The 26,484-nt window shown below is 50.1% G+C and overlaps 1 protein-coding gene across 3 annotated transcripts in view; it reads left to right on the plus strand.

Annotated features, from left to right (window-relative positions):
- Window positions 1-946: 946 nt before the first annotated feature.
- Window positions 947-26,484, plus strand: part of PTPN6 (protein tyrosine phosphatase non-receptor type 6) — a 34,715-nt gene continuing 9,177 nt past the window's right edge. Inside the window, exons 1-8 of one of the 3 annotated variants that reach the window (XM_074983614.1) lie at window positions 947-1,059; window positions 1,314-1,402; window positions 16,268-16,322; window positions 16,615-16,673; window positions 22,131-22,189; window positions 23,025-23,078; window positions 23,347-23,469; window positions 23,765-23,959. In XM_074983614.1, coding sequence (XP_074839715.1) covers window positions 23,071-23,078; window positions 23,347-23,469; window positions 23,765-23,959 — 326 coding nt within the window. In that variant the 5' untranslated portion in view covers window positions 947-1,059; window positions 1,314-1,402; window positions 16,268-16,322; ... (1 more) ...; window positions 22,131-22,189; window positions 23,025-23,070. Of the gene's footprint in view, window positions 1,060-1,313; window positions 1,403-16,267; window positions 16,323-16,614; window positions 16,674-22,130; window positions 22,190-22,775; window positions 23,079-23,346; window positions 23,470-23,764; window positions 23,960-26,484 lie in introns of those variants that run through there. The other 2 variants (XM_074983615.1, XM_074983616.1) reach the window with 2 other exon arrangements.

Genomic DNA, 26,484 nt, shown 5'->3' on the forward strand with positions numbered 1-26,484 from the left:
TAGCAGAGGGGCTGCAGGGCAGGGCTGAGGGGCACTGGCAGAGCTGTGAGGGGAGCCCAGGGCTGGAATAGCAGGGGGGCTGCAGGGCAGGGCTGAGGGGCACTGGCAGAGCTGTGTGGGGAGCCCAGGGCTGGGATAGCAGAGGGGCTGCAGGGCAGGGCTGAGGGGCACTGGCAGAGCTGTGAGGGGAGCCCAGGGCTGGAATAGCAGAGGGGCTGCAGGGCAGGGCTGAGGGGCACTGGCAGAGCTGTGAGGGGAGCCCAGGGCTGGAATAGCAGAGGGGCTGCAGGGCAGGGCTGAGGGGCACTGGCAGAGCTGTGTGGGGAGCCCAGGGCTGGGATAGCAGAGGGGCTGCAGGGCAGGGCTGAGGGGCACTGGCAGAGCTGTGAGGGGAGCCCAGGGCTGGAATAGCAGGGGGGCTGCAGGGCAGGGCTGAGGGGCACTGGCAGAGCTGTGAGGGGAGCCCAGGGCTGGAATAGCAGAAGGGCTGCAGGGCAGGGCTGAGGGGCACTGGCAGAGCTGTGAGGGGAGCCCAGGGCTGGAATAGCAGAGGGGCTGCAGGGCAGGGCTGAGGGGCACTGGCAGAGCTGTGAGGGGAGCCCAGGGCTGGAATAGCAGAGGGGCTGCAGGGCAGGGCTGAGGGGCACTGGCAGAGCTGTGAGCGGAGCCCAGGGCTGGAATAGCAGAGGGGCTGCAGGGCAGGGCTGAGAGGCACTGGCAGAGCTGTGAGGGGAGCCCAGGGCTGGAAGGGCTCAGGAGCTGTGGCTCAGCAGCTGTTTCCAGGTTACCTTTATTTGCTTTTACTCTGTAATTCCCTTCCTTCCAGGGAGGGCGCAGGCTTGGTGGGGAGGAGGCGGGGAGAACAGGCTGTGCCTCCCTTGCTTCCTCTGTCCACCTCCCCAGGTGGGAGTGTCCCCTCCCCCACCCATCTATTTATTAGCCAGGGCTCAGGGAGAGATTTACTAGTGGTGAGGCAGAAGCCCTTTGTCCTGGGCCTGGTTGCCTTATCTCTGGCTTCCTCCTGGGTCTGCGTGTGGGAAGTATTAGAGCTGGAGAGAGGTAAGTGGCATTCAAAGCTTTACTGAATGGATTACATGCAGGTGAGTCAGGGGACTCTTACTAGCCCTGATCTAGAAAGGTCATGTCTGTTACCTATCTTGTCCCAGGAGCCATAAACTTAGCCATGCTTACCCCCTGTGTGCTCCATCCACCCCCATGCCTGGGTCTGTAACCAGCACAGTCTGGCACCTGCTTCTCTGGAAATTCTTCTGCTTCTTGGGTACCTTCAGTATCTCTTATTTCCTCTTCACTAGGATCCTCTGGCTGAGGGCTGCAGCAGTCCCTCCTCTTTGGCCTCTCTTACCCCTTCCTCTGTGACCAGGGACCTGAGGCAAGTCTGTGGGTGAGTGAATTTCTCCTGGGGGTTTCTTGGTTTTAGGGCCTGTGGTAGGAGAAGTAGATGAGGGGAAAGTGGAGATCTTGGACAAGGGGGCAGCAGGGCTGTGTTGGGGGTCAGTAATGCCCACCCTAGCAAAAGTAAAGGCTCATTTTCTCCAAGGCACAGGTGGGAAGGGACATGCCCATGTCCTCAAGTACATCAAAGACAAAGCCATGAGCAGTACCGCTGAGGCCAACCTCTCCCCCAGTGTTCCCGGTAAGCTAAGCACTTGGGCAGCTGCCCAGGAGAAAGTCAAACACTGCCCAGCTGATTAGCAGAGCCCACTGCCAGGTTTTGTGTTGCTACTGGCGGTGCACTTCTGCACAGGTCTCAGTGCACATAACAGTTAGTTTGTGCACGGAGGGAAAAAATAGAGGGAACATTATCCCCCCCATCTGAACCAGGGTCGATACCCTGGCAATTAAAGTCTTTAGGGCAGTAGAAGTGTCAGTGAGAAGGGAATGAGAGCATTTATAAAGTCTGTCCTCTCCTTCCCTGCTCCCTGTCCCATGGGGGAATTCCGTCTCCCTGTCTGTCTTCTTCCCTCCTCTGGAGGAGGGACCAGACAGAGCATGAATGCGAACGACTGCCAGATCTGGTCTGTCTAGCCTAGTCTCGTCTCTTTGACAGTGGCCAGTCAGCTGCTTCAGATGACGGTGCAGAAAGCCCCTTTGTTTATTGTTCAAGTGCGCATTCCCAGGCCAGCTTTCCTCCTCACACGCCCTAGTTAGTGATTGGGTTACGTTCAGCAGCAGGAGACCTCCTATCCTTATGTTTCTCTTATCTATTGTAAATGTGGATGCTCTGGTTGTCCATAGAAAAGTCCAATCCTCTTATGAATCCCACTGAGCCCCTGGTATCAGAGAGACGAAGTTGGTGAGGTGCAGGGTTCCCTTTAGTTTCTTCCATTTGTGGTCAGAATAAGTCTTGTTCTGTGCACCAAAGCATGTGTGGATGTGCAATGCTAGTAGAGACACATGCTGCTGGCCATGGACAGCCGTGGGGGCTGCGCTAGTTTGCTAGGTGGCTGCCAAAGCACACAGCTTACAGGGAATGCAGGTGAGGTAATATGTTTTAATGGACTAAGGTGTGGTGGAGTGGGAGGCAAGCTTTTGAGCCACACCCAGCTCTTCTTCACAGCCTCACTGACAGAACGGGATCCAACAAAGGTAACTACTTCACCCTCCTTGTCTCTGATATCCTGGGGCTGACATAGCTATAAGTACACTGCATGCAAGCCTTTGGTATGGCAGTTTGCAGCACTGAATGTCACACACTAATACCAAGTGGCTTTTTTGTGTGCTGGTACTTGCCACTACTTTGGACCAGTATCTCGGCAACCCTAGCTGCAGGATGGGAAGCAGGTGGGGAGCTGGCTAAGTATCAGCTCCTCTCTTATTACCACTCCCACCTCCCCACCCCTCAAAAAAAAAACATTGCTGGTATGACCCATTGTATTTAAAACACAAATTCATTGTCCTGCTTTACTTATCTGCCTTTCAGTGTCCTTGAGAATCCCCTTGCTCATGTATTATGAGAAACATTTCATAGGAGTATTTGATTCACCTTCACTTTCCAAATTCATATTATTAGATGGTATAAATCAGGCAGCTTGGTTTCTGTTCTAGGCCCTGTCCCGGACTTGCAGTGTTACCATGAGCAAGTCACTTTCCTCTCTGCCTCTTCAATGCTCACTCATTGGCTTGGTGTACCCTTAAAATTAAATCCATCCAGCTATGTTACTCAGTGGGTAAAACATTTTGCACCCTGGGGACTGTAGTTGGGTTGTGAGCCCTGGTATAGACATTGCTAGCTTGAAAGACAGATTCTTATGTTGGCCTTGTTACTGCCCTTAGGCCTGGTCAACCCAATTTCCCAGGGTAGGTATAACTATGTTGTTCAAGGGTGTAAAAAAAAAAAAAATCCACATGCCCGAGAGTTACAGTTAAATCAACCTAATTTCCAGTGCAGACAGAGCTAGGTCTACAGGAGAATATTCCCATCAAATCGAGCTTCTGCCTTCCCAGGAGTGGAACACCTATGGTGCCAGGAGACCCACCTTCCGTCAACCTAGCAGTGTCTCTCTTCACACAAGTGCTGCAGTGGTGGGGCTGCGCCATGTTTAAGCGCAGAGAAGCCTTTAGCGAGCTGGATTTACTACACTGACAGAAAAATCTTTTTGTCGCCGTAGGAAACGGACACCAGCTTCCCCTCCAGCTGGGGAGTGCTCAGCCCCTCGCTGCACCCCAGGCTGTGCCCCACTTCACCCCTTCCTCCAAAATCTGCTCAATCCTGCCCTCCTATTCCTACCCCAGCATCATTCCCACGTCTTTCTCCAAGCCTCTTCCCATGCTTGGCCTCCGTTGCACCCCTTTCCCCAAGCCCAGGGGTCTCAAACTCCCAGCCCAGTGGCCATCTGTGGCCCAAGCACTTCCTTACATCTGTACCACAAAATATTTTGAAAATGTTATTTAATCGGGCCCACATGGTTACTGGCTCATTTGGGGGGGGGGCTTTGGGTGGCAAGCGGTGTGGGCAGGCAGTGCCCAGGGACTCACCTGCTCACAGAGCTCCTAGCAGCACCTCCAGGCCTCCAATGCCTACACAGTCCTGGCAGCAGAGGATGCCCCTTAGTCCAGGAAGCCTCCTCTGTGATGCAAGACATTCTGGCGAGGGAGCCAGCATAGCTGGTGAGCTTCTGCAGCTGGTGGGGCAGGGCCAGTGGGCTTTGACTTTGGTTACCCGGGTGGGGGCAAAGGTTCCCAGTTCAACGGTGCAGATGTTAGCAATGGGGTGGGATCCCAGTGTGAGGGCATGGATGTTAGTGTGGGAGGGAGGTGGGATCCCAGGGTGAAGGTGTGGATGTTATCAGGGTGGGAGGCATCCCAGCATGAGAACATGGGGGTGTCAGGGTGAGACTCCGTTTCTTATCTTTTGTAGGACCCTGGTCTCTCTCTGGGCTCCTGGGCACAGGGGGCAACACAATCAACTTGCATGTGTAATATTGCCGATCCAAAAGTTTAGAACTCCTGACTCGGTTTCCTCCACCCCCCAAAAAGAGAATGGCTTCTTGAATCACAGATAAAATACACTTGGGGATCTTTTCATTTGGCATCTGGTGTTTGAGGTCTTTGGCCGAACTTGGGGCATGTTTTCTAGCTTTTCTCCACAAAGCACGAGACCTATATGGCTCCTTTCTTCTTCGAGTGGTCCCCGTGGGTGCTCCACAGTAGGTGTCGGGCTCGCCGTGGTGCCACAGCTCGGAAAATCTTCAGCAGTCTCCGTCGGGTCGTGCATGTGCCCATGCGCGTCGGCTCTTTACGCGCTTACGGTCACGTGCGCGGTCCGGTCCCCGCCAGTTCCTTCTCAACCGCTAATGGCTGCAGACGGAATCCTCTCCGGCTCCAACGCCTGAGACAGATAAATCTTATTTTTTCTCATGTTAATAGTTTTTAACAGTTCATAGTTAGCAGTTCTATAGTTATTATACTTAGTTACTCTGTTAAAAGCTAAAGACTATCTTAAAACCGCAGCGGCCGCCTCTGGGCGGGCCCACTGCTTTTGTTTGTTGGCCTTCAAAGGCCAACAGTTATTAACATCTCCTAATAGACCGTTAAGTGTGCTATTAGCACCTAAGGACTCCGAGTTAAGTTTTAACAATGCCATCCCCCCCCCGGCTTTAAGAAGTGTGAATCTTGCCGGGAGGCCACGCCTGCTTCGGATGGCCATAGCAGATGCATACGGTGCCTCGGGGAGACGCAGGTTCCCCAGAAGTGCTCCCATTGTTCCAAGTTGACTAATAGAGCTAGAAAAGATAGAGAAATGAGGCTGAAGATGCTGCTAGTTGACAAAGCACTTCAGCCTGCCTCATCGGAGGCAACGCATGCGGAGGGCTCTTCAGGATCGCACAAGAGGAAGGCTGCCTCTTTGACCTCCTCTGCGCAGAAGAAAAGAAGAGCCTCACCTACTCGATCCCTGCCCCTTACTGATGGGAGCAGGACGCATGTAACAAAGGGCCCGCGCACGCTGGCTTCCTCCACTGGTAAAGCCACGGCGCATGCAACCACTCAAGGCCCTGCACCTACCAGGGAGACGGCACCGAGAGCCGTGCGGGCACTAGTCAGTCCGGCACCGGCTACTGCGGCACCGATTGAGACTTCCCCAGAGGCACTGGTGACGACGGCAGCGGGAGCAGTGGAAATCAACATGACACCTGCTCTGGTACCAAGTTCACCGGTAAGACCACTCAAGAGGGTAAAGGCTAAAACGAAGACCAGGCACTGCAGCCCCTCTCCTCAGGTAATTGCGCTGCCTCTGTCACCATGTTCACCACCGGAGATTCGACGGGCAGTAACACCTTCAGCCTGCCACAGACGTCCTCCTTTTCTTTGGAGTCCATTCCAGGGGTCTGCACGCTTTTCTCCATCATCTAGCAGAGATCCCTACGAGCCTTCTCACAGAGGCTCTCCTCGTACGTCGGTATCATCTCGGAGGTCTCGACATTCCAGGCATCACCCTTACATCCTTGGGTCATGTTCCAGGTCTCCATTGCCGGGCCCCTGTCCCTGTTGCTACGACCGCCATCATTATGCGGGGCATCAGCATAGGAGGTCGACGTCTCACTATGGATCCCCGTCAACCACCCCTCAACGCCACAGTGTTCTGGTTCCACCTGGGGGAACACCACAAGTTCCCCAATCAGAGGCTGGGTCTAAAGACATTGAACCCCACCTCGAAATTCCACAAAGACAATCACATCAATACAGCCAGGATCCAGAGGAATTGGAGGAGAGATACCATAGTGATACCTCCTCATCCTCGCCAGACAAGGCCGTGGTCCCTGGAGACATTTCTCCCCCAGATGACCTGAAACAGTTCCAGGAGTTGTTCAAACGAGTAGCTCAATCCCAAGATATTCAAGTGGCGGAGGTGCAGGAGAAACACCACAGACTCCTTAAAAACCTCAGGCCTCCATCTTCTTCTAAAATTGCTATTCCTCTGGACGATGCAATCATGGAGGCAGCCACTAATATATGGCAGACCCCAGCATCCGCTCCTCCTACCAACAAAAGAGCGGACAAAAAGTACTTCGTCCCTGCGAAAGGTATGGAATTGCTATTTAGTCATCCACAGCCAAACTCGCTAGTGGTTGAATCGTCCCAACACAGGTCCAAATAGGCCCAGTACAAATCTGGGGGATTGGACAAAGACATAAAGAAGCTGGATCTTCTGGGTAGAAAAGCCTACTCCTCCTCTACTCTGTTGCTCCGCATGGCCAACTATGCTGGTCATTTGTCGAATCACAATTTCGACAACTATTCCAAGCTTACTGCCCTCGTGGACTTCCTTCCGGAGGATAAAAGGCCAATTCTTAAGGCAATTGTGCAAGAGGGCTACGCGGCTTCTCGAGCGGGCATGCAGATTTCACTGGATGTGGCGGACACAGCGGCCTGCGCCATGGCTACTGCAGTGCTGATGCGGAGAGAGTCATGGCTTCACACATCTGGCATTCCAAAGGAGTTACAGGTCAAAATTGCAGACCTCCCCTTCGACAAAATAAAATTGTTTGCTGAATCGACCGACTCAGTCCTACACTCGAGCAAAGATTCCAGAGCGACACTTCAGACTTTGGGGATATATACCCCACCGTTCAGAAGGAAGAAATTTTATCCTCAGCAATGCCGTTATGGTTACCAACAGCAACGTACCCAATTTCAATGAGGGTATGATCAGGGACGTCATCAACAAACACATTATAAGGGCCCTAGGCACCGGCCTCAGCAGGGCAGCGCCTCCGCAGGGTGAAGTGCAAGACAGCAAGTTTGACGGGTATGTCGAGGGCCGTGAAGCCAAGACCGTACCTCAGTGCCAATCTCAGTACATGTTCCATCACCGACTCAAGCCATTTTACCCACAGTGGAAAAACATCATGTCGGACGAGTGGGTATTGGAGACTGTAAACACGGGATACATGATCCCCTTCCAGTCTCTTCCTCCACCAAATCGTCCCACCGCACCCCTTCTCAGAGACCCCCCTCACCTACCGGAATTAAGGCGGGAGGTGGACCACCTCCTATTCATAGGGGCGGTGGAGAGAGTACCGGAAAAATTTCAAGGCAAAGGGTTCTACTCCAGGTATTTCCTGACGGAAAAGAAGACAGGAGGGTAGAGACCCATTTTGGATCTATGCGCACTGAACCAGTACCTAAGCAAACAGCGCTTCAAAATGACTACGATGGCTTCAATAATCACGGCACTAGACCATGGCGATTGGTTTGCAGCCCTCGACTTACAGGATGCGTATTTTCATATCGCAATTCATCCAGCCCACAGGCGTTTCCTCCGGTTCCTTGTGGGCACAGATCATTTCCAGTACAGAGTCCTCCCATTCGGACTCTCTTCAGCACCCAGAGTCTTCACCAAGACCTTAGCGGTGATGTCAGCATACCTACACAGACAGGGAGTTTTCATTTTCCCGTACCTGGACGATTGCCTGCTAAAGGGAACTTCCCAGGCGGAGGTATTACGGATGATACACATCACCACAAACACATTTACCTCACTGGGCCTCATCATCAATTTCTCAAAGTCAAAGACCGACCCCACACAAAATATAGAGTATATAGGGGCTCGGATAGACTCAGTCACGTCAAGGGTGTATTTACCCGAGGCTCGTTTTCGTGCCATCGAATCTCTCGTACAACTACTAACGTACAGCCCCACTGTTCCAGTTCTCACGTGCTTACAACTGTTGGGGCATATGGCAACCACCATGTTTGTGGTGCAAAACGCCAGGCTGCATATGTGAGCATTGCAGCATTGGTTGGCAACCGTATACAAACCCTCAATCCACACCGTCCACAAGAGGGTGTCACTTACAACAGAGGCACGAAGCTTGCTAACATGGTGGGGAAACCCCAAGAATCTCCTAACAGGGGTGCCCTTCTGCCAACCACAAATTACTGTGTTCATTACAACAGATGCCTCCCATATGGGATGGGGGGGCTCACATGGACAACAAAACCACTCAGGGATTATGGTCCCCCGCGGAGAAGACACTGCACATAAACATATTAGAGCTCAGGGCAGTGTTCAATGCGTGCAGGCATTTTCACAATTATCTGCATGGAAAAATAGTCAGCGTGAATACCGACAACACCACCACCATGTTTTATATAAACCGACAGGGGGGAGCCAGGTCTCGTACGCTTTGTGCGGAGGCGGTCCGACTCTGGAACTGGTGCATCGCCAACAATATAATCATAAAGGCTTCATACCTACCGGGGGTCCACAACGTCAAGGCGGACCAACTCAGCAGACACTTTGCGCCCACTCACGAGTGGCAGATCCGTTCAGACCTACTTCACCAAGTGTTCTGCAGATGGGGTTTTCCCCAAATCGACTTGTTCGCCACCCGAGAAAACAAGAAATGTCCCCAGTACTGCTCCAGAGTGGGCATGGGACAGGAGTCTTTGGGGGACGCCTTCATGATCCCATGGAAGGGCCCTCTACTTTATGTGTTCCCTCCCACGACACTTATACACAAGGTCTTGGAGAAGGCCAGAAGGGAGAAAGCACGCATGATACTCATAGTCCCAACCTGGGACCGGCAACAGTGGTTCCCATTGCTCTTGTGCATGGCTCAACATCGACCATTTCCCCTACCAACAGTACCGGACATTCTCACTCAGGCTCGGGGGGTCAATACTGCACCCGCACCCGAAGAGACTTCGGCTACAAGCATGGCTAATACATGGCTAAGCACCTTAGAGACTACATGCTCAGAGGGAGTACAACAAGTCCTTGAATGTAGTCGGAGAACTTCCACCAGAAAGACTTATCAGCACAAATGGTTGCGTTTTTCCGAATGGTGTTCCTCCAGGCAACTAATACCCCGGGACGCCACCATACCTACGATTCTGGATTATTTGCTACAACTCAAACAAAACAGACTTTCGCTATCCTCTATAAAGGTGCATCTGGCGGCTATATCAGCGTTTTCGGCATGAAGAGGATGGATCAACCACATTTGCCCATCCTGTTGTCTCGCGTTTCCTAAAGGGGTTGGTGAATCTGTACCCCCCTCAGAAACCAATACCGCTGTCATGGAGTTTAGACCTAGTTCTACACACCCTCTCGGGACTGCCCTTTGAACCATTGGCTACGGTCCCCCTTCGACTACTTACTATTAAAACGACTTTCCTCCTGGCAATCACATCAGCTCGCAGAGTGAGTGAGCTTGCGGCCATAATGTCCACACCACCCTGCACGATCTTCTCAAAAGAAGCGGTGGTCTTACGATTACACCCAGCCTTCGTTCCGAAGGTCTCTTCAGACTTTCATATCAACGAACCAATAGTGCTGCCCTTGTTCTATCCTAAGCCTCGCAACTCAAATGAAGAGGCACAGTTGCACTTACTTGACGTAAGAAGGGCACTGGCCTTCTACATCGATAGAACTAAACCTTTCCGGAAAACGGACAGACTCCTGGTGTCCATTGCATCCAGGTCAAAAGGAGAAGCTCTATCTTCACAGAGGATTTCAAATCACATTGTGTCTTGCATAAGACTGTGTTACAAGATTCGCAAGACTCCTCTGCCAGTTCCGCCAAGAGCCCACTCTACTAGGGCGATGGCGGCGTCAATGGCCTTCTTCAAAGGCATCGCGCGCAGAGATATCTGCAGAGCGGCGACGTGGTCTTCCTATGACACCTTCGCCAAGCACTACACCATGCACAGGATGCTTGATGAAGATACACGCCTGTCGACAGCAGTCCTTTCACGAGCAAGCTGCGCATAAATCGGGTACCCACCTCCTTTTTCGGGGGGGGGGGGTTACTGCTGGGTAGTCACCTACTGTGGAGCACCCACGGGGACCACTCGAAGAAGAAAGAAGTTACTCACCTGTGTAGTAACGATGGTTCTTCGAGATGTGTCCCCGTGGGTGCTCCACTACCCACCCGTTCCTCCCCACTTCGGAGCTCTGTTTTGTGTGTTTTTTTTCAGGGGCGTCCAGAGTGGTTGATCAGGAACTGGCAGGGACCGGATCGCGCACGTGACCATAAGCGCGCGAAGAGCCGACGCGCATCGGCGCATGCGCGACCTGACGGAGACTGCTGAAGATTTTCTGAGCTGCGGCGCCGGGGCGAGCCCGACACCTACTGTGGAGCACCCATGGGGACACATCTCGAAGAACCATCATTACTACACAGGTGAGTAACTTCTCTTTTCATCTCGAGAGGCGATGGTTAACAGCGGCTATGAGGATCTATGGGCAGTGTTTGCGGTCTGTAGCTCCTCATGGCATATCCGTCCAATATTGGATTTGCACGGTTGATTGCAATAACCACATGTCAGTCTGTTTCCTAATTCTTGAGTCTGAGAGCTTTTCATCCTAAGATGATGTTCTTTTGTGTGGCTTGCACATATACTGCCAAAGGATGATGTGCCCTCTTGTGGCAATAGTCGCCAGGTGTTTTGATCTGATGTAGATTCCCAGGATTTTGGACTGATTTTTAAATTTTTTTCATGGAGTTTTTGCATGTATCCTTGAATTTTAGCCTTGCTCTTCCTCTTGTTCTCAACCCACATGACACTTCACCAAAGCAGATTTCTTTGGGAAGACATTTGTCACCCATTCTTCTCACATGATCAAGCCATCGTAGTCTTCTGCTGTTGAGGATCACTATGAGGCTGGGTCTGTCAGATCCTGACAGGATATCTGCATTTGAAACTTTATCTTGCCAGTCGATATTCATAATTCTGCAGAGGCAGCGAAGATGGAAGCTGTTCAATTTTTTTTCTCCTGGTTCGAGTAGGTGGTCCATGCCTCAGAACCATATAGCAGGATACTCAATACACATACCTGGTAGACCAGGATCTTTGTTTTCACTGTCACCTTAGGATTGTTCCATGTTCATTTCTTAAGTTTGCCAAAAATAGTAGCTGTCTTCCCAATTCTGATATTCAGTTCTTTGTCTGTGGATAGGTTTGTGGTGACAGTAGATCCAAGGTAACAATTATTGAACCACCTCTAATGGGTTGCTAGCCAGAATGATATTGGGTCGCTGAGGTATACCTTGAGTGAATACAACAGTTTTCTTCATGCGTATGTCAAAGGAAAACAACTTGCAGGTTCTGGATAGAGAATCCATCAGTGACTGTAGTGTGTCTTCATTATGAGTGGCAAGAGCTGCATCAGCTGCGAAGAGGAATTCCCTAAATGAGGACTTTCTTGACTTTAGTTTTGGCCTTGAGTCTTGCCAGGTTGTAGAGAGAGCCACCTACTCTTGTGTGGAGAGATACATCACTGCGTGAGTTTTGAAATGCGGAATTTAGTAGAACTGAGAAGAATATGCCGAAGAGGGTAAGGGCAAGAACACATACTTGTTTGACTCTAATGTTTGTTGCAAACAGTTCCAATGTAGATCCATCACATTGCACTATTGCTTTCATGTTTTTCATGAAAGGATGTTATGAGCTTGAGTAAGGATGTTATGAGCTTGAGTAGGGTTGGTGGGCAGCCAATCTTGGCTAATACTCTGTATAGTCCTGATCTACTAACTGTGTCAAACACTTGTTAAGTCCACAAATGCTATGAATAACGGCTTTCCTTGTTCTCTGCATTTTTCCTGTAGTTCTGTTCTCCCCTGTAGAGAGAAAAATCATGTCTGTTGTTGACTTGCCAGCCCTGAAGCCACATTGTGTTTCTGGATACACTCAATCTTCAAGTTTTTGCAGGCATTTGAAAATGACATGGGCAAATGCTTTTCCTGTGACGAGTATCTGAGAGGTAGCCGTGTTAGTCTGTATCTTCAAAAACAACAAGAAGTCCTGTGGCACCTTATAGACTAACAGATATTTTGGAGCATAAGCTTTCGTGGGCAAAGACCTGCTTCCTCAGTTGCATGAGATGTGATGCTCAGTAATGAAATGCCTCTGTAGTTGTTGCAGTCGCCCTTGTCACCTTTGTTTTTACAGAGAGTGATGATGTTTGCATCTTTTTCATATCGTGTGAAACATCTCCTGCTCTCCAACATTTTAGGAATAAATTGTAGAGGAAGGGAAGAACATCAGGACTTAGCTGGGCTTCTATCATTTCTTGGTGCTTTTCCATTGGAGAGAGCATTGAGAGCTTGAGAAAGTTCGTCCTCCGTAGGCTGTGCATGTAGCTCAGACATTTCTGGAGGAGTTGGGATGAAATTGTCAAGTTCAGGTTGTATTGTACGTTCGTGGAAATAAAGACTTGAGTAGTGTTCCACCCATCTGGACATCTGCAGCTTTTTGTCTGCGATCACCTGTCCATTTAAATGCTTCAATGGGGCAACTTTGGTAATGCTTGGACCAGCTGCTTTCTTCAATCCATCATACATAGTTTTCAGGTCACCCAAATCAGACCTTTTTGAATATTAGAACATAGATCAGTCCCATACTTGTTCGCACGCCGCCTGGAGTCTCTCTGGAGAACAGATCTTGCATGTCAAAGTTGATATCTTGTGCTTTGAGATGGGTTCTTTACATTATGCAGATGTGCCTTGTGCTTTTCTTTGAGAAGAGGCCTAAGAATGTCAGCATTTTCATCGATCCAGTCTTTGTTGGAGAATTTATGTCTTCCAAAGGCAGATTTGGCACATTCATATATTGCACCTCTCAGCATGGACCATGTTTCATCAACGGTTCATAGAATCATAGAACAATAGAGCTGGAAGAGACCTAAAAAAGCCATCGAGTCCAGCCCTCTGCCCTCAGCAGGACCAAACCCATCAGATCATCCCCGCCAGGGCTTTGTCAAGCTGAGACTTAAACACCTCCAGAGATGGAGACTCCACTACTTCCCTGGGTAGACCATTCCAATGCTTCACCACCCTCCCAGTGAAAAAGTTTTTCCTAATGTTCAACCTGGACCTTCCCAACCTCAACTTGAGACCATTGTTCTGTGTTCTGCCATCCGTGACTACTGTGAACAGCCTTTTTGCAACCTCCCTTCAGTAATTTGAAGGCTGTTATCAAATCCCCGCCTCAGTCTTCTCTTCCGCAGACCAAACAGACCCAATTCCCTCAACCTTTCTTCGAAGGCCATATGCTCCAGCCCCCTAATTATTTTGGTCGCCCTCTGATGGACCCTCTCCAGTGTATCCACATCCTTACTATAAGTGGGGGGCCCAGAACTGGACACAGTACTCCAGATGCAGCCTCACCAAAGCCAAATAAAGAGAAATAATCACTTCTCTGGATCTAGTGGCAACACTCATCTTGATGCAACCTAATATGCCATTAGCCCTCTTGGCTACAGTGGCACACTGTTGACTCATGTCCAGCTTTTCGTCCACTACAACTCCCAGGTCCTTTTGTGCAGAACTACTACTAAGCCAGTCGGATCCCAGCCTGTAACCATGCTTTGGATTCTTCTTTGTTGGTCAGGTTTGTGTTCTGTTTGCTGAAAGAAATCATCTGCAAAGACAGAGTATTTCAGCACATCTCTGGTGCTGAGGGTATTGATCTTTGGCTTATTGCATTCCTTTATAGTATAGAGTTTCTTTTGGGGCAATCTTTCACTCTGCTGATGATCAAGAAGTGATCAGTGTTGCAATCTGCACTGTGGTAGGTACGTGTATATTTGATGGCGTTGAGATGTTTCATGTGTACCAGCGCAAGGTCAAGTTGATGCCAATGACCAGATCTGGGATGGGTCCATGAAACCTTGTGACACTAATGTCCTCTTTTAAAAGAAGACTTAAAAAAAAAAAAAAGGCTGGGATTCTCTAACATCATACACCAACGAACAAACATCATCTGCTAAGTCAGAGTGATCACCGTTGATAGTGGTACATGAGGCATCGGGTAGCAAAGGCTACAGTTCTGGTTTAATTCTAACACTGTGGTTTGGGGGAGGTTCCAGAATAAAAAAGCCCCAGTTAACAGGAGGCTTGTGACCCAAATCAGAAGAGCTGGCATCTGATATCTAGTCAGTTTCACAATCTGAGTTAATCATTCCACGACTTATGGGACAGGACAGCTCTTCACACCCCTCTCCAGGACCTCTGGCAACCATATGGAGCTCGCAGTCAAAAGCTGCCCTAGCCCTGCTGTGCTGCCGGTGGTGGTGATGTGGGGCCTCCAGCAGGTGGCAGATGGAGCTGGGGCAGAGGTCAGCAACCCAAATAGCAAGAAGAACTTTTTTTTAATTTGGTAAAAACTCAAGAAATCAAGAGCAGCAACGCAGGTGAATGCAAGACAGTCCTTAATAACTAATGTCAAACCAGACACTTCATAACTCCTGGCTTGCGAACAGCGCGCACACAGCGATGTGTAATGCAGTACATGGTTACTGCAGGGCATTCACAGACTGTTCACATATTCTGATATCACTGGAACCTCACACTTGACATGTGTGTTCGTACCACTCATCTTCCTGACTTTCACCCCGAACCCTCTTTGTGCCAATTTTACTCCACATTTAATTTCAGTTTTCTTTCTTAAAATGCATGTTGCCCTTCCCAGTGGGAATACTGCAAGGCATTATTGGCAACACGATCAAAACACCGATACAGGCTCCTATCCCACAAGGCACTGCACACATTAAAGGGGGAGTTATCCCAAGTTTGGAGATCACCATTTGCTATTTAGATATGAGTTGTTCATTGTTGGGCTTTTAGATGTTCACTGTTTACCAAAAATATTCAGGAGGGGTGTTTTTTACTTTGCAATTGCAGCATGGGGAGCCACAAAAAAGTCCTTAAAAAGCTGCATGTGGCTCCAGAGCCGCAGGTTGCAGACCCCTGAGCTGGGGGATGCATGGGGGTGATGGGGAACTTGTGGGCCAGCAGGAGGTGCTGGGAGATGCATGGTGGGGAATGCACAAAACCTCTGCCCTCCCCAGGAGCCCTGCCACAGGAGAGGGGATGACATGGGGGTTGCCCACTGGCCTGCTAGGAGGATTCGAGGACTGGCACTGGGCCTAAGGTGAACTGAGCGTGAGACTCCTGCCCAAGCCCATGTGCCTGCCTTGCCTTTTCCTGCCCCTGCCTCCAGAGGTGACCAGTGCAGGGATTCCAGGTGAGGCACCAGCCACATGCCCTCGCCCCTCCTGCTTCTCTTTCCGCCCGTGCCCAGCCCACTCCCCACCGCTGCTCCATCCCACCCCGCCTCTTCCTGTGCAGGTGTTTTGCCACTTCTGGTGAGTGCAGGGCAGTCCCCCCTGCCTCCCGGCCGCCGCGTGGCCAGAGAGGCGCCCCAGCCAGAAAGCTCACGTTGTTGTCAGGCGCTCCCTTTGGAGGAGAGAGGGACTACCCTACACTCACGGGAAGTGGTGCAGCAGTTATGGTGAGTACAGGGGGAGGCTGATGCTGGGGGGCAGGGGGCATGTGACTCTCTTGCACACTCCCATGTTACCTGCTGCTTCCCTTGCCTCCCAGAGCTTCCTGAATGCTGGGAATCGGCTGTGCTCCAGAAGCACTGGGAGGGCAAGGAAAGAGGAGGCCAGCAGGCCCACTGGTGGGCCGGAGGTGTGCGGGAGAGGGACAGAGGGGCTCTTGGAGCCAGGGCTTGCTCTGCAGCCGCTAATCTTTCCCCATCGTGCTCCTGCCCCAGAGCACCCACAGGGTGGGCGCCTGTGGTAGGAAGCGGCAGCTGCAGGGGTGCTACTGCAGTGCCGGTGGCGTGGCCTTTGTTTTGTCTATTTACACCGCTGGCGGTTTGAGGCAGAGGCCGCATCCGTGTCTAATACAAACGCATTGCCTAGCACAGTGCACGCCCTCGGTCTCCACTTGCTGCCCTACTGCAACTGTTCTGTGTAACTGTCTTGTCCCTTGTTTGTTACCTCTCTGCACAGTCCCAGTCCTTTCAGCCTCGAGGGAGGGCAGCTAGCAATGCACACGGCGTTCCAGGTGAGGACATCCCAAAGCTGTTGCGCCCATCAGTGGGATAACTCCGGTATTCCTCCATCCCACTGGTCTGTATCTTAAAGCTTTCTTGAATTCTGCCCATTAAGGAGAGCTTTTCTAAGGGGGACTGTGATAGGGGTCTATAAAATCATGACTGGTGTGGAGAAAGTAGATAAAGTGGTTTTTCACTCCTTCTCATGAGACAAGAACTAGGGGGTCATCACATGAAATTAATAGGATGTTTAGAACAAACAGAAGATAAGGTTTTTTTTTCTTTTTTTTTCCCCTCACACAGCGCTCAGCCAACCTGTGGAACTCCTTGCCAGAATACGCTGGGAAAGCCAAGACTATAAGGTGGTTCAAAAAAGAACTGTACATTCATAGTCATTAGATCTATCGTCTATTAGGCAGGATGGGTAGGGATGGTGTCTCTAGCCTCGGTTTGCTAGAAACTGGTGTAGTACCCAGAGGCACTGAGACCTCATCTGGGGTGAGTGAAGTCTCTGCTCTACAGCCTCAGCTGAGAGCCAGCTGGCCTCTAGCTCATGTGGTAGAGTGCAGGGCTTTAGCCCCTATGCTCGCAGGCTCTGTCCCTGGGGCCGGCCACCCAGGTCTGTCCACTTTACACTGGGAATGGGTGATATCATCATCATCAACAAGCATGGGCTCGGTGCCCATTGGCATCTGATGCCTCTCTCACTATTCCTTTCCATCTTTCCCTGTCCGGTGCGGAGTGACTTAAGTGTCTGGTGTGATGCTAGTCTACAATCTACTACATCTATCCATTCTCTGTGGGGTCTGCCTCTCCTATTCTAACCGTCCGTTATGCCGAATACCAGGGTCTTGATTTTTTTTCATTCATCGTTCATTCTGCAAATATGCCCAAATAGTTGTAGCTTCTCTCTTATAACCTTCTGCAGCAGGTTCTCTTTCGGCTGTATATTCCTATATAGTTCCTCACTGGTGACCTTCTGCAGCCACCCTTTTCTCAGAATCTTTCTATAACAACTCCTTTTGAACACCTATATTCTTCTTTTCGAAGCTTTCATTATCACCCATGTCTCACAGCCGTACAACATGCTGCTGAATACACATGTTTTCAAATTACTCAGCTTCATTCCTAAGCTAATTGCTTTGTTTTTCCAGATCTCATCCATCGCCTTCTAACTTGCTCTTGCTTTCGCTGTTCTAGTCACTATTTCCCTCCTACAGTCTAGATCATATGTCATGTTGCTCCCCAGGCATGTGAACTTCTCTACATTTTCTAGTTCAATACCATCCACACTGATCTTCCTTCCTATTTCCTTGTTGCCAAATACCATTGTTTTTGTTTTATCCATGTTCATAATCAGTCCGTACCGCTTCCTTTCTTCTTTCAGCACCTGCACCGTTTTCACTAGCTTCTCCTCATCTTCGACTCCTGCTTCATGCTTCGTTATATATCCTGACCAAATGACTTTGCAACCACGCATCTCTCCCGATGCCGTCCAACGCATCTCCACCAGTCCAAGTATATCACATCGGTATCTCTCCATCTCCTTCCGAAGGAGCTCTAATTTTCCAGTTACCCACAGTGTGTGGACGTTCCATGTTGCAATGGATAGCATATGTGTTAGTTGTGATTTTTCTTTTGGTAGCCAACTTATCGACCCAACCCCGATCGCTCGGTTGGTATCACGGACCTTGTTTATCCGGGCGACGTCCAAGCTGGCGTCTTTTATCATTTAGTTGTACTGGCATCAGATTTCATTCATATTGTTGTTTCACGGTCAACGCATCACTCATCTGACCAACCCTCCTCCTTCATTCAGGCTTGGGACTGGCATGGAGCTCATAGAGGCTTCATGGCAGAGTTAATGGTGATAGATGTCTTACTTCTGTACCAGGAGACCTGGCAGCAACTCACTGATCTGTAATTCCCAGGGTCGCTCTTCGTACCTTTTCTCAAGGGTAGGTGGGTGTGCTACCCTTCAGTATACAGTAATCCCTCAATTTACACAGAGGCTGCACCCTGGGCAACCTCTGCGTAAATCAAATTTCAAGTACATTAGGGTGGCGCATTGGGGAGATCCCCAGAATCCCCTGGCTGGGGAAGCGGGCAGGGGGAGCCTCTGCAGAGCTCCACTGCTCCCTGGCTTCCCTCAGCTGGAGGCAGTTTGGGAGGGGGCAGGGGGGAAGGACAGCCATGCGGCCCCCAGGTTCTTGCAGCTGGGGGGCACACAGCTGCTCTCGGCACGGTTTCTCCCAGCTGGGGGAGCCAGGGGCTGGAAAGGGGTGGGTTTCGATTTGCACTTAACTCACGTTAATGCGTGTTAAGTGCAAATTGAAATTGCGCTTCTTGGGGGTTTACTGTAGTGTGCATATTCTTGTTAGCAGTTTAGCCTCTCGACTCTTTAATTCCTATTTCCTTAAAGTGGATGTGTCATTGGCTCCTGGTAACTTCTTTCTCTCTCATGTATCAGTTTTTTCCAACACTACTTCTTTTGAGACTTCAGTCTCTGGCAGTACCAGTTTTATTGATAGGTCAAGAGCAAATGTCTCCCCAACAACCTCAGTGGTGAGGACTCATACAAAGAAATGTCTTTCCTGCAACACCCTTAGCCTTCTTAATTGCTCTCTGTAATCACAGGGGATGCAGCAGACGCAGATTCTCACACTGACTTTTTTTTGCTTTTGATATACCTTGTTATCTGTGTTGTATCTTTTGGCTATCTGCACTTGTTTCCATCTCAGCCCCGCTGACTTCTGGTCTGTCAGCTACAGTTTATGCTTTTCTGTTGGTTTCACTGGCCTGGGATTTTTAAGGATAAATACTTAGTTTAGAGAATTCTTAGACACCTGCCATTTAGCCAGGCAAGCTTTTTTTTTTTTTTTTTTTTGCCTTCCGACTTTCTCTCTTACTCTAGGATCAGCCTGCCTGGAGGGACGCTAATGTGCAGATTTAAATGGTGAACTTGACGATTTTATTTTTTGACCTCATGGACCTGTTGACTAGCGTAATTTATTTTTAACCCTCCTTTCCTGTCACCGTGCCAGGTTTTGTTATAGGTGGCTTGATCCAGGAATCATAAGATGCAGTTCTCTGACCTGTGTGACACAAGAAGGCAGACTAGCACAGGCAGATTAAGAATAGGTGGGCCTGGGGACAGCGCAGTCACAGGAAGCTTCCCTAGCATATTAAAATATTTAATGCACTGTTATTACTTATGCTCCAAACGCCATTCGTGCTGGGGCGTGATGCATAATAAAATGTTACTGAAAGTAACTTTAAAATAAGAATGACACGACACGTTTCGTTTGTTCTGTTAGAACAAATTGTTTAAACCAAACAGAGCTGTGGGAAGCTCATGCCTGGTGGCCCTGGGGCAACTGCCTCTTTTGCCCGTATGTTAGTCCGCCGCTGCAGACTAGATGAACGTAATGGTCCCTTCTTGCCTTAGAATCTACAAATCTAGTAAGTCCATGAGAACGGCCATGACAGATCAGAACGATTGTCCCTCTAGCTCAGAATGGTGCTTCCAACAGCATGGAATTATATCCCTGCCCATCCTGGCTAATGGCCTGTGATGGGTCTCCAAGAGGCAGCTGTGTCAGTCTGTATCTTCACAAAACAAAGCAAGCAGTCCTGTAGCACCTTAAAGACTAAAGCCTGTGAGGGATCTATCCTCCACGGACTTACCTAGTTTTGCTTTTCTTTGTTTTTAACTGATACTTTTGGCTGTCACATCCCCAGCGATGAGTTCCACGGGTTAATTGTGCGTTATCTGAAAACTACTTCCTCTTGTTTTTATTAAACCTCCCTGCCTAGCCATTTTGGTGGTGACTTGTGGTTTTTGTTTTCTGAGTGAGGGTGAATAACACTTCTCTGCTCACTTTTTCTTCACCATGCATCCCTTTATAGACCTCTCTCCTTCCTTTCTAAGCGCAACAACCTTAATCCTTTCTAGGCTCTCCATGTACGAAAGCTGTTTCATGGCTTTTGGTCATTTGTGTTACCATTCTCGGAGCCTTTTCCACTTCCATTATATTCTTTAGAGATGGGGCAATTAGAGCAGGATACCCTGTTCAAAGGGTGGATTCACCATGGATTTATACAGCAATGTTATGATATTTTCTTCCTTGTTTTCTATTTCAGTTCTATTAACTATGTCGTTAGCTCTTTTTATTACCATTCCTGAGTGCTGAGCTGAAGTTTTCAGACAACCGATGGGGTGGTAACAGACAGCTTAGGTGCCATCATTCTTTGAGTAGTTAGGAGTACTTTTTCCTCTGTGTTACCAGCATAGTTACCATAACATAATTATTATCTAGGGGGCCAGTTACACTTACTTCCTGAACTAACTCGACAGAACTAAACTGAGACTAGCTTCTCCTTGTGTGTGCTTCAATACTACCTCTTCCAAGACAGAAATGGCTTTTCTAAGCCTGGCCCCCTTGAGACAATCGCCCAGTTGGAATCACCCATTTAGCAGGATTTTATTTGACTTTGTTGCCTGTGATCTCCCTCACCACTGTGCATTCCCAATCCTTCCCTGACCTGTAGGCAGGGGGTGTCACCCTGCTTGTATATTTGTGTACTTATAGCTTGGGATATGGGTGCATGCAAATTTTACTGGGTGGTCTGCTCTACATAGAATAGTTTATCTTAATGTTGGGTTTAGGATTACTCTCTTCCTTCTCCCATCTAATCTGACCTCTCTGGATAGGTCACAGACAGACAGATAGTATGCTGTCTCCATTGATTTGTCTGTCAAATCAGCTTCAGTAATGCCTCCTTAACCTCTCTTCATTGCTAGGCATTCTGTTTGACCTGGCTTTTACTTTTAAGCTTTGCTCTGTGTATAGATACCCTGGTAAATGTTAGTTTTGCTCAGGTACCTGTTGCTGTTTAACTCCTTATTTTGAAACCCTGGTGGCTATTTTTCCCTGTGATTTATAAACCTGCCCCTGCTACAGTGGAGCTGTAATTTCTGGCCTACTTTTTACTGGAGAATGATGTCTTTTGAATCACTGGCCTCTCTGACAAGATGTGCTGGTCTGACTAGATTGCCCCTTAGCACCTATTGGCTGCTGCCCAATTCTAGTTGAAGCAGTCCCCCCACCCCAAAAAAAAATAATTTTAATGTGCCGATAATCTTCCTCCTTGGCTAAATTATAGGCCATTCCATGTGTAAATGCTCTCCCTTCTCTCTTCTGCACCAAAGCCCTGTCTGATCAATCCTCCTTCTTGATACCAGCTTTGTAGCCACACACTGAGACTCCGAAGTTGCCTTGCCTCGCTGGCCTTTTGTTTGGAACTGGCTGTGTTTCAGAGGAAGCTGCTGCAAAGCCCCTGGAATTAAGCGTTCTTTCTAGCAATCTAAATTTAGCTTCCCTGTCTTGGCTCCTGCTCCTTCTCCTTCCCCTTCCTGTGTTATCAGTTTCAGAGTGTACCACAAGCTCCTCCTCAGCCACCACCAGTAGTCTGTCCTAGATGTCTTGTGGGATCCTCTACCTTTGAATCTGGTAGGAAAGTCACTGAATAGTTCTTACAATCACAAGTTATCAGTAATCTAACGATCAAATCTCCACAAAACACTCAGCCTCTGTGTCCATCCCACATCCATATCCCCATCTTCTGGAGCACCCTTCTTGTGGCCAGGAGGAAGGACCAGTCTCCTCTCCCTCTGTTGTGAGATGGGTCCCATCTCTTTGACTCCCTGGTGCTCCCCTTAAATAGAGGATTGGGAAAGTGAGTTCTGAGGCGGTCCTCTTCTGTAACATCCCCACATGGCATAGCTATAAATATTTCTCTCTGAATCTCTATTTCAGCTGCTTTGGCCTTAATATACTGTATGTGGACTCTGCAGGCCCCATGCTACCTGAGCCAGGTAATGTATATGCCCCTGTAGCTGGACTCTGAACAGTAACCTGTGTAGCGCCAACATTGACCAATCCACCGATGGCCTTCGCCTCACAGGCACATCCCAAAAGGGCAGTCAGGGCCAGGGAGAGCAAGAAAGGATGCTCTTGTGGGCAGAGTGCTGGACTGACCTGGAATCGATGCCTGGTGCTGCCACAGAGGTTCTTGCTCTCCTGGGGCAAGTCACTCTATCTACCCTGTGCTTCAGTCCCCCTGCTGTTTGCAATGGCCCTGCAGCTGTGCAGCAACCTTGTACAAATTGCAGTGATGCTTTGGTCTGCTCTGCACCATTGCAAGAAGCTTTGTGTTTTGATGGGAACCTGATTACTGACATGTTAGTGGGGAGGGGAGTTTCAAAGCCCAAATGTGTGAATGTAGACAGGGCCCCAGAAGAGCTCACCGAAATAACCCCATCGGGCGTGGGCGGGGAATACACCAAGAGTATCTGAGAAGAAAAAGGGAGGAGAATAGAAGCCAAAAGGAGAAGCAGAAGTTTGTGCAAAGCAGCTCAGGGCTGAGGAGCTGATGGCTCAGAGACACTTCCGGTTCCTTGAGCTGTGCGCTATCTGAGCCAGCACTCGCCTTGCCTCTGTTTGTACCCTGCCGCAGGGAGAGTGAGTGAGCCGGGGAGAAAAGGGGAGGCAGAGACGGATGGACCAAGTGAGGGCGAGGGGGATGCTAGAGAAGTAGATGGCCAGAGTAACGCTTCAGGAGCTCAGCATTACGGAGCCAAGCAAAGACACGCGACGGTTACTTCCCTTTTCTTGCCAGCGTTAAAAGCTCTTTTCTTTACGTTTTTCAAGTTCCTTTGGCTGTAGCTCCACAGGCCCTGGCTGCTCTCCCTCGACGATGGTGAGGTAAGAGGGGAAGTGAGTAGGTGGTGGGGGTGAGACAGGTGGTGGGGATCATCTTGCTTGCTCTAGCCCATCCACCTTCTGGTACAGCCCTCTTTTGGAGGTGGGTGTGGGATCATACTCCGGGGTGAGTGACCGAGGACCTTCCCAGGTCATCTGTTCCAGGGTTGGGATCTTTCTGAGGGGACCACTGTGTAGGCCCCCAGCGATACGGCTCTCTACCCTCTGTCTGCCAGCATTCACCCTTTCCTGCTTCTCTGCTCTCCCCCAGGTGGTTCCACCGGGACCTGAGTGGACTAGAGGCTGAGGCCCTACTCAAAGGAAGAGGAGTTCATGGAAGCTTCTTGGCTAGACCCAGTCGAAAGAATCAGGGAGATTTCTCCCTCTCTGTCAGGTGAGTAACTCAGACCCCATCCTGCCACACTGTCACCATCTCAGGGCTTTGTGGATGCTTGGCTCTCTGCCCCTTCTGTTCCACCTGCACCAGTCCCAGGTCAGGATATATAAGGGGATGTGCTTTCCAGCCCCTTCCCTTTACCCTGCCCCAAGGGGCTACACTGTCCGACCCACCCTCCGTCCCTACTTCCAGCCCTATTCCCCTTGCACCCCCAACGTGGGATGTGTGTCCCTTTCCCTTTTCCTGTCCCTCTGTAGTCCTTCACCAGACTCCTCTCTGCCTCATCCCTCAGGGTTGGTGACCAGGTGACGCACATCCGTATCCAGAACACCGGAGATTATTATGATCTCTATGGAGGGGAGAAGTTTGCCACACTGTCTGAACTTGTGGAGTACTACACACAGCAGCAGGGTTCACTACAGGATAAAGATGGGACTGTAATAGACCTGAGGTATCCACTGAATTGCTCCGATCCCACTGCAGAGAGGTATGGAGTAAGCAGAGCAACCAGGCCTCTTTCACGGAGGGAAATGCCCACTCCCACAGCCTTGCCTTGCATGCACGGGGACTGAAGGACTAAATCCCATGGCATGCCCCTCTCCACCCCCATGAACAGATGTGGTACCAGTCTGTCTGGGACTCAGCACAAATCCAGCCACCACCCCAGAGCTAATTAACAAATGCCCCCCGCGGCCCCTCCCTTGCACACACGTCTGTGAAATTTCGACATGGGCCCTGCTTATATTTGGCAACTTTAACTTCCGCTGTCTCATTGGTTTTGCTATTTATATCTCATTGCTAAAAGTGAAAATTGTGATGCTAGTTACAAGAAGAGACCTGTGTGTAATACAGAGGGCACTGTGTGACTCCATTGCCCAGCAGCCCCTCTGCTATTCCAGCCCTGGGCTCCCCTCACAGCTCTGCCAGTTCCCCTCAGTCCTGCCCTGCAGCCTCCACCCCCCATTCCAGTGTAGAGCACCTTGCTGATGGACGTCCCAGTCCAAGCTATTCCATTCCTTGTTTTCCTCCCCGCCACCCACCATTTGCATGGTGCTTTGTCACTTTGTCCCTAAACCAAATCAGGTGGTTTGCATGGGGCTGTGCTGCAGGCTGCTGGCAGTGGGTGGCTGTTGCACAGTAGTCCCGCCCAGCCCCGGCGTGTGGGGAACAGCACATGTCCCTCCCTCAGGGTGCTGTCTGCTCCCCTCAGGGCTGCAGGCTTGTGCCGGGGCCCTGCAGCTTCCTCCCTTCCCATTGCGGTTGGAAACTTCCCTCCCCGCAGTTACGAAAGCTCCTTTTCTCACTCTCCCTCCCTGAGAGATTTTCCATCACGTGGCTCCCCTGAGCAGGGCCCTGGGGCGTTAACTCGTTCCTCTCTGTGGGGTGGGGGGCAGGGCAGAGGAGGCTCAGCCCAGCACTCAACCTGGCAGCGAAGGGCCCCCCCGTCCCCCTCCCTTGGGGGCCGCTTGGAGATGTTATGGCTGTTGTGTGGTGAGGCTTTCTCCAGTGCTTGGCACCACTCGCATAATGAGGGCCAAGGTGACAGGGTCCATAGCTATTGCCTTAGAGCGTGTGTGCAAGTAAATCGTACATAGGTTCTCCAGGCCTGGTTAATCACAGCTGCCCTCCAAACAGCTCCCTCTGCCCCTGGCTGAGATGCCAGCTCACCAGCCAGTAGCTGGTGCTTTCTAGCAGTAGGTCAGCCTGGCTGGTGAAGGACTAGAAATTGTTGTGGTGTGCCAGTGGCGTAATTAACTGGCTTATGGGCAGAAGTGGTTCAAGGTAGAAAGAGGCCTTGCAGAGCTGGGAGCTGCACAACAGAACCACTGAAGCTCAGCCTGGAGCTGAGCACAGGAGGATGCCAGGGCCACAGCACTGGCTATGTGCTAAAGAGGGGTGGGGTGAGGAGCTACTGCCGAGTCTACCCTGCTGGGAGTAGTGGCGTCGGGAGCAGGGTTCATTTACCAGCTGCTTCTGAAAAAAAATGTGATTGAACTCACATAAAATGACCTCTGCTCACGACAACCGAGAAAGTCCTGCTAGCTGGATGGGGGCGGGGGGCGGATACCAGGACCCTCCAAAGTGACTGGGGCCATCTAGAGGTAATTGCTCATTGTGGTATTCCTCTGACATACAGAAGAAGTTGTATCATAATATAATGCTGTGCGCAACCAGAAATACTGATCCTAATCCAGCTGGATACTGAGAATGCAGCAGAGAGCGGGAAGTGGCCTAGTCCAGCCACAGAAATGCTGCCACTATGGTGATAAAATTTTAAATAAAACCCTGCATCAGTACAGGAAGACAAATGCAAGGGGCCGGCTGACATCTCATGAGAGATCTGATACCTCTTGGCCTTGGGTAAAGCTAGACCTACTACTGAGCCTCTAACCAGTGAGTAAATACTCAACTTCTTGAAGGCTGAGCAGTGTCAAACCTCATAGTCTAGTACAGGACTAACCAACATAAAGCACTGACCTCCCCGGGCACGTTCAGATGTGTTCAGTAGCAGAGAATTGCCCGGAATTCACAAGTGGCTCATTTCTGCTGTCTGCAGTTAAGTACCAGTCCTGCCCAGTGTCCCATGCCCGTCTGTGCACTCGGACACAGCCATTTAGCAGAAGAGTTGTCAAAAACAGCAAAAAACTCAAGAATTAAAATGAAGACCAGTTCGGAGACCCCTTGGCAGCAGAACGCAAACCTTAGTGCCGGCTGTTGATAGACTACTTCAGCCAGTGGCCATTGACCCTGGCATGATTTAAAAAATAGCCAGGAACTGCAAGCAAGAGAAAACCGACATCCCACTGCAAGCGGGAGAGAATGGTAGTTCCAACAAGGAGGAGCTGGAAACCTTGTCAACAGCCGCACCACTCAGGGAGCGGATGCATCATAGCTTCTGCTGAGGGGCAGCCTTACAGCAGGAAAAGACGACATCTAGACAAAACCAAGGGGTTTCCACGGGCTCCCTGTAGCTAGTGGACACCCAGAATGCTACTGGGGAGGCTTGTGTAA

Source organism: Carettochelys insculpta, chromosome 1, assembly GCF_033958435.1.
Source record: "Carettochelys insculpta isolate YL-2023 chromosome 1, ASM3395843v1, whole genome shotgun sequence".
Lineage (NCBI taxonomy): Eukaryota > Metazoa > Chordata > Testudines > Carettochelyidae > Carettochelys > Carettochelys insculpta.